The sequence below is a fragment of the Rhinolophus hipposideros genome, assembly GCF_964194185.1.
Source record: "Rhinolophus hipposideros genome assembly, chromosome: 8".
Lineage (NCBI taxonomy): Eukaryota > Metazoa > Chordata > Mammalia > Chiroptera > Rhinolophidae > Rhinolophus > Rhinolophus hipposideros.
Window position 1 is genome coordinate 73,270,560 of NC_138054.1, and position 11,925 is coordinate 73,282,484.

An 11,925-nucleotide genomic window follows, 5' to 3' on the forward strand; every position below is an offset into this window, starting at 1 on the left:
AGAGACGACTTGCCCAGGCTTTCCAACTCTTGGCAACACCTAATTTACCTGTATTGAGTTCTGTGCTACTTAACCTAGGTAGAAGGGTTTTGTTTCCTGCGACTACTGCACCCTGACTGATAAAATATTTGGTTCCAAAAGCGGTTACAAGCAATAGGCCCTCAAAGATGGGAATCAGATTAGTTATGACCGAGTTGGATTGGGAGGAAATAAGAATCTAATTGCCACTGGAAAATGGTAAGCTAGCAGGCAAAGATGACTGCTCATCTGAAATGAAATGCCTTTCGGAGGAAAGACTTTGGCAGACCAGGTGGCTGCCGTGATAGACGGTCATGTAAGAAATGAAGACTTAAATGGTAGTGGCTATGCTAGAAGGGCTGAAGAAAATGAAACGCTCCATAGTTTTACATTTGCAGCTCCAGGCATGTACAGGAGAGCCCCAAGAGAATTTTGTCTCTTGAAGCCACAAGACTGGTATCCATGAAAGTCAAATGGAGATTCCAGATTATTGAATTGCAGCATAAGTTAAATTCATAGCCTTACCAGGTCTCTTATGTGAAAATTAGGGCATTATTTGGGAAACAGTGGGACTCTGAAATAAGAAATAGGGGACATATGAATGGATTTGGATAAATCCTAATGTTGTGAACCCACAGACTCCACTTAACTTTTTCCTCTCAGTCTTACTTGGAGACCATGGGGTAGTGCCTTGAAAGGGAATGCCAGTACTTCTTCTGGCCCGTCCACTGCCCTATTGCCACCAGATCTGTAACTATAGGCAGATTCCAGAATGCATCTGGAATGCCAACACAGTCTGATTTGAGAGGCTTGCAAAAGAAATGTCATATTTTGCTAATTTGAATCAGTAGAAACCTGAAGAACGTGTGTGAACTGGATTCTAAAGGTATTAGACCAGGAAGAAAAGAACATAATTTTATTTTTATTTGGGTTGAATTTATTAAAATGGGCATTCTAGAGATGCTGGCTTTAGCAGCTAAGAGTAGCTCTTAGCTGGTTGGTTGGATGACACCTGGACTTAACGGTGGTCTACAATCGAAAAGAAATTGAACTACCAAAAATTCCTTAGCATAGCATTGGAAAACAAAGCCAAAACAACGTGAAGATGGAAATGTTGATGCATATTTACTACATGTGTGACCTATTCATCTCCTAATTTTGTCCTCCAAAATTATTCAGGATATTCCTTTCACCAAGGAATTGGAAAGTACATAGATACGGGGAACACCTTACCTTGAAAAGTACCATAGTGAATATCCTTCTTAGGCTGAGAGTGATTCTAAGAGATGTTGCCATTGAAATGGAATCCCTGATATCAGTAGGGTGATGGGATCCTGGGGTGACAGGGGCCAAGGGGCAAGAGAGCTGGAGTGATGAACTACAACCCACTAAGTTTCTCCTTGGTCTGTACTCCAGGGATGGCAGAGGAGCCTGTTTTGAGTCACCAAAAGGGAGAGTATGGACACTAGCTCGATTCTCAGACCCAAGGCTCTGGACTAAAGGATGCTGGGTATCCTGGAGGAGGCACCCAGTATATCATCATAACCGAATTGTAAAACTTCTGGTCTTCCCCAAAGGACTCGTAAGCCATTAACCTATGTTCCTGTGCTTGGAGAAATGGAAATACCCAGGCCTTTAGGGAATACTCGGAACTGGCGCTAAACCAGCACTAATCTCAAGGGCCATAAAAGGTCTTTGTGGTCCACTAATTGGAATAGAGGCTTATGGGGTGTTATGGGTTGTATTTGTGTCCCCAAAATTCATATGTTGGAGTCCTAACCCCCAATACCTCAGAATGTGACCTTATTTGAAAATAAGGTTGTTGCAGATGTGATTATGATGAGGTAATATTGGAGTAGGGTGGGCCCCTAACCAATATTGGTGCCATATAAAAAGAGAAAATTTGGACACAAACACGGAGAACAGCATGGAAGATGAAGGCAGACATCGGGATGATTAATAAAAGCGAAAGGAATGCCAAAGATTGCCAGCAAAGCACCAGAAGCTAGGACAGAGTCATGGAACAGATTCTTACAGCCCCCAGGAGGAACCCACCCTGCCAACACCATGATCTCAGCCTCCTAACCTCCAGAACTGTGAGACAATAAATCAGTGTTTAAGCCACCAGTTTGTGGTACACTGTTACGGCATATCTAGCAAACTGACACATGGGGTCAAGTAATTTAAAAGGAACTGTGGCCCAGGTCTATGTCACCTGTCCATCCCGTGGTTATTTCCCGGTTCCTGTGGTCACAGTTGTAATAGACATACTTGGCAATTGGTGGAATCTTCACATTGACCCACAGCCCGCCTGAAAGCTATTGTAAGAAGAATAAAGGAAAGTCCCTGGAACTGTTCTTCCCTATCAGAAATGTAAGCCAACAGCAATAGTGCATCCCTGAGGGAACATAGGTATTACCGCCACCATCAAAGACAAATTCGGGAGTGGTGATCCTTATCTTACTCACATTTAAATTGTTTGCCCTGTACAAGACTTGGCTTGTAACTGGTATTTCAGATGTATTCTCTTTATGAAGCAAATCAACACCTGCCCCGGACACCTGCAACCAAACAATGATGGACCTGGAATATGCTTTTTTTTCCCCTCAAGCCCAAAGAGCAGAAAGCATGGAAAGCAGGTTACTTTCACCCGTCAGGGTCCTCAAGTAGTCCATCTTGCTGTCCTACTCTGGGTTAGGTCACCTCTCCAGCTCTGGAAATCTAATCTTCAGGCACTTTAATCATCTCACATTTCCCAGAACATCACTCTACATGTAATGACATCATGTTTGGGGACCTAATAAGCAAGAAATAGCAGGACTCAAAATGCCTTGGTAACGCATGTGTGTTTTAGAGGATAGGCAATAATCCCTGTGGCAATGAAGGGCACTTCCACCTCCATGAAGCTTTTAGGGATCCAAAGAGGAGTCGTTTGGAGCAGAACAGGTCATCAAAAGTGAAAGAGGAGGGTTGCACTGTGCACCCCCCACCACTAAGAAAAATTCTGAGCATTTGGTGGACCGCTTCTGATTGTAGAGGTAACATACTACGTTTGGTGATGCTGCACTGACCTGTTTATTGAGTAACCCGTTAGGCTACCAGCTTTGATGGGTCCAAAGAAAGAGGATGGTCGCCAGTGGGTACAGGCTGCAGTGGAAGCAGTTAGGGTTTTGTGACTTAGCAGATCCAGTGGTGTGCAAAGTCCCTTGGCAAATGAAGATACAGAATATACACTGTGGCAAACTTCCCAAGAGAATCACAACACATCCTTAGGATTTTGGAGTGAAGCCATCCTATTTTGGGCAATGGCTGTTCTCTTTTTGAGAAACTGATGTTGACTTACTACTGAGCCCTGCTCCATGCTCTGGGAGGGCCAGCTGGGCACTTAACTGTTAGATTCCATCAGATCCCTTCTATCACAGAGAAAGCAGGGATGGGTCCTCACTGAAAAAGACACTCGTTCAAGATATAGATTGTTTCCATACATGCCAAGGCTGAAATATTCGCAAAGAATAAATTTTAAAATGAGACAAATATCAATTATTACAAAATCAAATATATGTTGCCCATTCTGTTCTAAATTTGATCATATGTTCACGTTGAGAAGCACAATCAAGTGGATAGTCTCCATAGCAGAAAGCCTGGGTAGGAATTCTAATTCCACCATTTAAGTATCTTATGACCTTGGGCAAATTAGTTAACCTCTCTATCTCAGTTTCCTCGTGTGGGAGGATTAAATGAGTCCATGTAACAGTGCCTGGCCTATAGTAAGTACTTTATGTATCAGCTAGTGTAATTTTCATTTATTATTATCGTGATCATTATTATTATCCATGAATCTACTGAATGCCTTATTCATCATGTATTCTACAGAACACACTGCCTCTCATCACGTAAGGCAATGGGCTAAGACCCATGGAATCATCCCACAGCAGCTGGCCTTACAAAACAGTAAATGGCTAACTAAAGACTCATTTATGGCACTAGCAGAAAGACAACATCTCGTGTAGTTGAAGTTCTGTCCTAGAGGATGAGATATGTGTTCTGAAGCAGTGACAAATACATATAACCCACTCACAAAATTTTTGCTTCTTGTCCCTATGACTTTGGTCTCTGTTGATTTAAAATTCTCAGCACCCAGAGGAGAAATACTTCCACCAGGACACACAACAATGAATCCATTGGCTGGAAGTTTTCTGGCCAATTTGGGCTCCTCATCCACTGACCCAATAGCCTAAAGGGGACAGTTGAGTTAGGTGGAGTGCCTGATCCTGATTACCTAGGGAAATAGGTTTGCTGTTGCTCAATGGGGACAGGAAGAGCTATGCATGGAACCTAAAAACCCTCTGGGGCTACTTCTAGTACTACCATATTTAGGAGTAAAAGTTCTAAAAGGCTAAACCGCTAAGGGCTCAGTTCCTTTAGGAATAAAGATTTGGGTCACCACACCAGATAAAGAACCTCATCTGGCTGAGATGCTGGCTGGGAGAAAAGGAACTTAGAATGAGTAGTGGAGAAAGAAATTATGAATATAAATAATTCATGAAAACGTAACAAATGAGGACTACATTAGCATTTCATTTTTTCCTTGCTGTATTGTGTATATATTTTAACAGCTATTTAACCATTTTCCCCCCTCCCACATTTTCCCTAGTATTATAAGGTGTATTATTGTTGGCAACATGATAATTTAGTTCTTAGGTTACACGTTGTTGAGGTAGAACTGTGACTGAGCTAGAGTGAACATCACCCAGGGCTGGGTACATGACTAATAGGATTTTGAATCTCTCCTTTTAGGGCGGGGCTTTAGATTGCTAAAAAGCCAAAGGATGAATTGGTGTAAATATGGTGAACTTGGACTGTCGGCATCCATTTTAATCTCTTCCTCATATTGCCAAGGCTGCAAAGAGAAACATTACATTTCCCAGAATCCCTTACAGTTAATATTCTACATGCAAATTAGTGTCTATAAATTGCATCCATTTATATAAGAGTTGGGAGGAGAAAGTGAGGCCAAGGCCATCTCCCAGCTGTGTGGGTTACTCTTCAGCAGCATTCCAATGTCCAATCACTAGCTTCATGCAGTTGAAAAGCAGTGATGGCAGCTTTCTGATCCTTAAATTGCAGCTACAATGCTGAGTGTATTTTCTGTCCTATTTTTTTTAATTGAGATATAACTCACATAACACAAAAGTCACCATTTTAAACTGTACAACTCAGTAGATTTTAAATATATTCACAAAGGTATACAGCTACCAACACCATCTAATTCCACAACATTTCCATGACTTCCAAAGAAACCTATTAGCAGTCAGTTCCAGTTCCCTCCTCCCCACAGCCCTGGCAACCACTAATCAAATTTCCCTATGCATTTGCTTGTTCTGGACATTTTATATAAGTGGAATCATATAATATGTAGCCTTTTCTGTCTGACTTCTTTCGTTTAGCATAAGGTTTTCAAGTTTCATACGTATTGTAGCATGTAACAGTACTTTATTACATTTTATGGCTGAATAATATTCTATTGTATATTGTGTGGATGTTGCATGGATGTACCACATTTTGTTTATCCATTTATTAATCGATGGACATTTAGGTTGGTTTTGTACTTTTGGCTACTGTGAATAATGCTATGAATATTGGTGTACAAATAACTGTTGAAGTCCCTACTTTCAATTCTTTTGGGCATATACCCAAAAGTAAAATTGATGGATCATATGGAAATTCTATGTTTAATTTTTTGAGGAACCACCATCCTGTTTCCACAGACACTATACCACCGTACCCACCAGCAATACGCAAGGGTTCACTTTCTACACATCCTTGCTAACACTTGTTATTGTCTGTCTTTTTCATTATAGCCATCCTAGTAGGCATAAAGTAGTGTCTCATTGTAGTTCTGATTTGCATTTCCCTAACGACTAATGATGTTGAGCATCTTTTCATGTATTCCTTGGCTACTTGTATATCTTCTTTGAAGAAATATCCTTTCAAATCCTTTGCTCATTTTAAAATTATATTATTTGTCTTTTTTATTGTTGAGTTATAAGACTTATTTATATACTCTGGTTACAAGTCCCTTAACAGATGTATGACTTACAAATACTTTCTCCCATTCTGTGGGTGGTCTCTTCACTTGGTGTGTTCTTCAGTGCAAGAATTCTAGTAGTGGTCTCCCGAGCCAGCCCTGTGGCTCAGGTGGTTGGAGCGCCGTGCTTCTAATGCTGAGGTCGCCGGTTCTATTCCCACATGGGCCAGTGAGCTGCGCCCTCTACAGCTAAGATTGAACAATGGCCCTCCCTGGAGCTGGGCTACTGTGAGCAGCTGGAGGTTGGCATGGCTGCTGTGGGATGCTGTGTGCTGCCATGGGCTACCATGTGCTGCCATGAGCAGCTGGTGGCCAGCGTGATTGGCCGGCATCCAGTGAGAGCTGCCGTGGGCCTCCAACCGAGGACTGGTGACCGACTCCTTCAGCCGGGGGGGAGCGCAAGTCTCCTAATACCAGCATGGGCCAGGGAGCTGTGTCCTACACAACAAGACAGATAAACTATGGCTTGAACCGGAGTTGGGGGGAATTGGAGGAACTGGGGACGGTGGGGAGGTGGAAGAAGGGGGTAAAAAAGAATTCTAGTAGTGGTCTCCTGACTCATAATTGTGTCAGAGTTAGCAGCTATTCTTGACTCTTGTTCTGAAAGTCATTTCTGGAGGTCCATTTTGGAGCCCCTTTCTCCAATCCTTCTATTTTTTTAAACACCGGATTTCTTGTATTAAATCCTTTTCCGCTTAAAATAATTAGAGTGGTTTCTGTTTCCTGAGACTGATACCTTATTGAGAAATAGCACAACTTGAAACCTTCCAGCCAGGAAATGACATGTCATTTTGCTGGAGCTGATGTGCAGCCAAATGATAATAAAAACAAATTCCTGGAAAGTCAGATTTGGAAGCACCTTTGAAGATCAACTGGTCCAACCCCTTCATTTATCAAATGAAGGAAGGAAGTTGACACACAACAAGGAAGACAACAACAACCAAAAAACATGAAGCTGAGTGCCTGCAACTCCCTCAACTCCTCCAGAGGACCTGAACTGACTTTGGGGACAGAGCCAGGAGTGCAGTTTCCCCTTGCAGGTTCGAACCCTGCTCACTGTGCCATTTGTCACGCGGGGGACCCTGCTCGCTGCGCCATGTGTCAGGCAAGGCGTCCAGCGGGGTCTCAGCTCCCGCTCCCCACATAAGAACGCAGGATGTGGCTAGGCCAAAAAGGAACACCCACGGAGCCATGGATAGGGGAGTCATACCACTATAGTCTCACTGGAGGCTGGATTCACAGGACGTGCGACCTGCTGTCCGCTTTTCTGCCAACCTACCGACTCCCCTCGCTAGCTACAACCCGCCGTGCTAACTGCAATCCGCGCTTGCAGGCTCAGCCACCATCTTCTTGCTAGCCCCCATTTTTCTGCTAGCGTAGCCACAGCAGTTATATTAGTGCCCAATGGCTCACTGGTTACAGCTGACGGCCAACTAGCCACAGCTGATGGCCATCCAATCACAGTTGATGGCCATTTATTACCTGAGCCAGCACCTTTCTATGTGAGGCCGAGAGCCTGGAGACTGCACTCCTGGCTCTGTCCCCACACTGACCTTGCTTCATGCAATCACTGTGATCTAGGTCACATAAATCCAGTGAGGCCAGCCAGCCCTGCCAACCTTACCGCAGCTGATTGGACACAGGATTTGGGCCCAAGCCAAACGCTGCCATGAACAATTTAGATGTGATAGAGGCAGCTGTGCGAGACGTGTAGCATGGGAGACATAAGGGCTGGGAGCAGAACCCGACCACGTCGCCAGATCGTTCCTGTTCTCCTGGGACATACTTGGGGCGAGTGAGATGGCTTCTTCCTTTGTGTCCCCACCGCAGCCCCCATTACTGAAAGTCATCTAAACGTGGCTCTTTTCTGTGCACCTGAGGAAGCTCACGAACTTACCCAAATATGGCCACTGATTTCCTGGAAATCACAGCCAGATCAAAAAAGAAGCAGGCCACAAACCCAGATCTGGAATTCCAGATATCGTACTCCTTCCATTCTAACATGGCTGCCTCACACGCAAACGTGAGAGAGAGGGCTTCCTGAATGAAAGACAACTAGGAGAAAAGACGACTGGCACTGTCCGGTTGAATGCTGAGGCCTGAGTTGTCATCAGAAGGATCCAGCAAGTGCAGACTAACTGTGCCTCCTCTTGACCTGCGTTGGAGATGCTGCTTACCGTGACGTTTGTGGTCTGCCTTTGTGCGTGGCTCGGGATATAGTGCCAGATCTGGGTGCTGCTTTGCCATTTCTTAGGCACCTGCCTTTGAGGAAATTCATCCGTTGTTCACCATATATGGACAGCTGCTCTGTTCAGGCTCTGTGCTGGGGCGCAGATACTGACACCTAGAGACTGACGCAGGCCGTAGAGATGGGGAATCACCAATGAAAAAAGGGCACTTGAAACCATAGGTGTAAATGAAAGGGGAATTGGCTTTCTCTTCTCATCTACCTTTAACCAATGAGTGCAGAGAAAGGAGAACCAAAAACGAGCAAAATAAGGGACACCAAGTGGGGTGAAAATTTCAGGAAGAAAAGCATGGTGGTGAGATGACATGGGAGACAGGTCAAACTGGCCGAGAGCAGGATTTTTTTTGTCACATGGGAAGTAATTGGTACCTTTAGAGAGAGCAACTTCAGAAGACAGCAGCAATAGAAATCAGATTTCATTTAGCTGAGGTGTGAGTGAAAGGTGAGGAGGTAGCGATGGTAAACAACTCTTTCCAGGAGGGGGGAGGAGATTTGTTTTTGTTTTTCGTAGAAGAAACTTCAGCCTGTTTGGAGGCTCAGGAGAAAGTACAGTAAAGAGAGGGAGAGTGCCAATATAAGAGAGAGGAAGGTATTTGATGGTGCTTCGTCTCTAGAAAAATAGAGGGAAGGGACCAAAGACACAGCAGAGGGGATGGCTGTGGACACAAGAAGGGACCCCTGCCCTCCCAGCTTGGACGGAGGTGATCTAGTGTCCTTCCCAAAAGGGGATACTCTTCACCATGAGAAGATATAAAGTGCTGATGACAGAACAGATGGTTGGTAAATATCAATCCTTTCCTTCCCTCCCTGGCTGTGCACTTTCAGTCCTCTGAGGCCACATGTGATGTCACTCTGGGATGTCACAGCTAGAGCTGGAAAATTAAAGCTATTCTGGAATTCCAGGGGAGGAGAGCCTGCTTTCTCCTGAGGTTCCTAAGCTGGAAAAATGTAAGCATGGATCTTGTACTATGTGGACAGAAACTGCCTGATATTGAAAACAAGGCAGAGGAAGGCAGAGCTGAGAAGTAGAGGGTGAGACAGACACTGAACACAGCAGATGACATGATTTTAATGCCAGGAGCTAACCTTGCCTGAAGCACCTGAACTGTCCCCCAGTGTAACCCAACAAATGTCTTCCCCCAACCCAAAGCCCATTTCTGTTAGGAGCCTGCCACCTGTGACTGAAGAAGTTCTGACGAATACGGGGTGCCGCTGGTGATGTCCCTAACACGTGGAATTGGCTGAGTTGAGGGGGATACAGAAGGGTGAGGATTTCCCCATCCCAGGCTGGGAAGTCGGCATTCCTGGCAATGCAGTTATACAGTTATACCTCCTGAAGCTCAGACCATGTACCTCACATAGGTGGGAGCCCGGGGACTTGGTAGAAAGATATCAGTAGGTTGTATGTGTTGGCTATGTTCTCAAGCCTTCAGAGTCAAAAGAGAAATTTTGCAGAGAGAATAACGAATAATACAAGCTAACATTTCTGAGGCACTCATCATGCGCTAGGCACTCAGAAGTGGGTGCCGTTGTTATTCCCCAGTTTACATTTGAGGAACTGAGGCACAGAATAATTTGCCCAAGGTGACGAAGCTAGACAGGGCCAGAGCTATGACTTGAATCAGGCAGCCTGGCCCCTGGGCTTGTGTGCCTACAGCATTGTTAATCCAAGCTGATGTGGAGTCTGATGGTCCTCCCATGCATGGCAAGATTGAAAAAGCACCTCTCTACATCAAAGCCAAAGTGAGTGGGAACAAAGGCAGTGAGGCAGCAAACAGCCCCTCCCGAGCCATTCCTACCTATCCCCACTAAGAGGATGGTTCCCCTATGTAAATAGCCTTCCAGTGGGATGGAGCCTAGTGGTCAGGACCAGTTGTGCCTTCCTGCCATGCCTGGTGTTCACAATTGTTCCTGGGCAGAGGGGAAGATAAAGGCCCTGAGCCTAGAAATGGGAGGTCCTTATTGCTAAGAGAGACTCCTTTCCTTTCCTCAGCACACCATGATCAAGGTCTAGACTCATGGACCATAATTCACAATACTTCTGACTTCGTTATTAGCCCATGGGGTTATTCAAATGTGAGCAGTCAGAGAACTTACACATCTGTGAAGGGCGTGGTTTTGCCAGAAAAACTCCAATCTGGGCACACGGAAACCGGCAATTAGTCAACACCTAAGGCAATGTCTTGGCTCCAAATAATACCAACAGGAAATCCTCAGAATCCTTCTAAGATGTGACCACAAAGTTACAATGGATAGGGGAGACCCCCAAAATGGTAGAGCGGCCAGACTGGCCTCATTCTACCGAGGGAGGGACTCACTCAGTGCTTTTCTTGACCCCCAGGATGCAATGCACACCGCCGACCATTAGGTGTCGCTTCCCCTCCTCTTCTTTCCCAGATGGGGTTGCTTATGTATAATTATCTTGTTTTCTCCCACTAAGGCACCAAAATACTAGGGGCTGACAAATTTTACTATTAATCTGTGGCAGTGTTTCCCACAGAGGTCTCAGGACCTCTACACTTTGAAAAACTGAAGACCCGAAAGAGTTCTTGTTTATATGGGTTATATTATTGATATTTGCCATATATGAAATTAAAATTAAGAATTTTAAAATAATATTTATTGAAAATAAATCCATTAATGTTAACATAAATAACACTTTTCATTATTCAATGAAAAATAACTACATTTTCCAAATCAAAGTAGTGAGAAAAATTACATTGTTAAGAGATTTTTGCAAATTTCTTTCATGTCTGGGTTAATGAAGGGCAGCTAGAGTCCCATCTGCTTCTTTATTCAGTCTGTTGAGATATCTTGTTTTGTTTTTTTTTTTTTTTTTTTTTTTAGGCAGATGAAAGCTATTTTATTGAATGATCGATCCATACACTGGACAATGGCTAGAAAAGCTGAGTTTAAGTACAGGCCACTATGTACAGGTAAAAGAGATGGAGCTTTATTTCTTGGTCTCTTCTTCCTTGGACAGAGTCTTGATGATTTCCTCCTTCTTGGCCTGGAGTCGCTCTTCACGGCGCTTGCGTGCTTCCTTGGTCTTAGACCTACGGGCCTCAGCCTGGTCAGCAAGAAGCTTCTTGCGAGCCTTGTCTGCCTTCAGCTTGTGGATGTGTTCCATGAGAATCCGCTTGTTTTTGAACACGTTACCCTTCACTTTCAGGTACAGGCTGTGATACATGTGGCGGTCAATCTTCTTAGATTCACGGTATCTTCTGAGCAGTCGGCGAAGAATTCTCATCCTTCTCATCCAGGTTACTTTCTCAGGCATTCGAGCATTGGCAGTACCCTTACGCTTACCTATGCCCATATGCCTGCCTTTCCTACGGGCCAAAGTGTTTTTTCGGCATCGAGCTCGGGAATGCACAGTCACAGGCTTCCGGATGATCAGCCCATCTTTGATCAGCTTCCGAATCTGCTGGCGGGAGTTGGCATTGGCGATTTCATTGGTATCATTGGGGTCCAACCAGACCTTCTTTTTGCCACAGCGGAGGACACTGGAGGCAAGCCTCTTCTGAAGCCTGAGCATACTCATGGCTGCAGCCGCAGCAGGGACAGGAAA

The 11,925-nt window shown here is 44.5% G+C and overlaps 1 protein-coding gene across 1 annotated transcript; it reads right to left on the reverse strand.

Annotated features, from left to right (window-relative positions):
* Positions 1-11,214: 11,214 nt before the first annotated feature.
* LOC308500989 (large ribosomal subunit protein eL19-like) lies at positions 11,215-11,925 on the reverse strand. The gene has a single exon (XM_081056489.1). It carries the CDS (start codon positions 11,896-11,898, stop codon positions 11,308-11,310), a length of 591 nt encoding a protein of 196 aa, XP_080912615.1. The 5' UTR covers positions 11,899-11,925; the 3' UTR covers positions 11,215-11,307.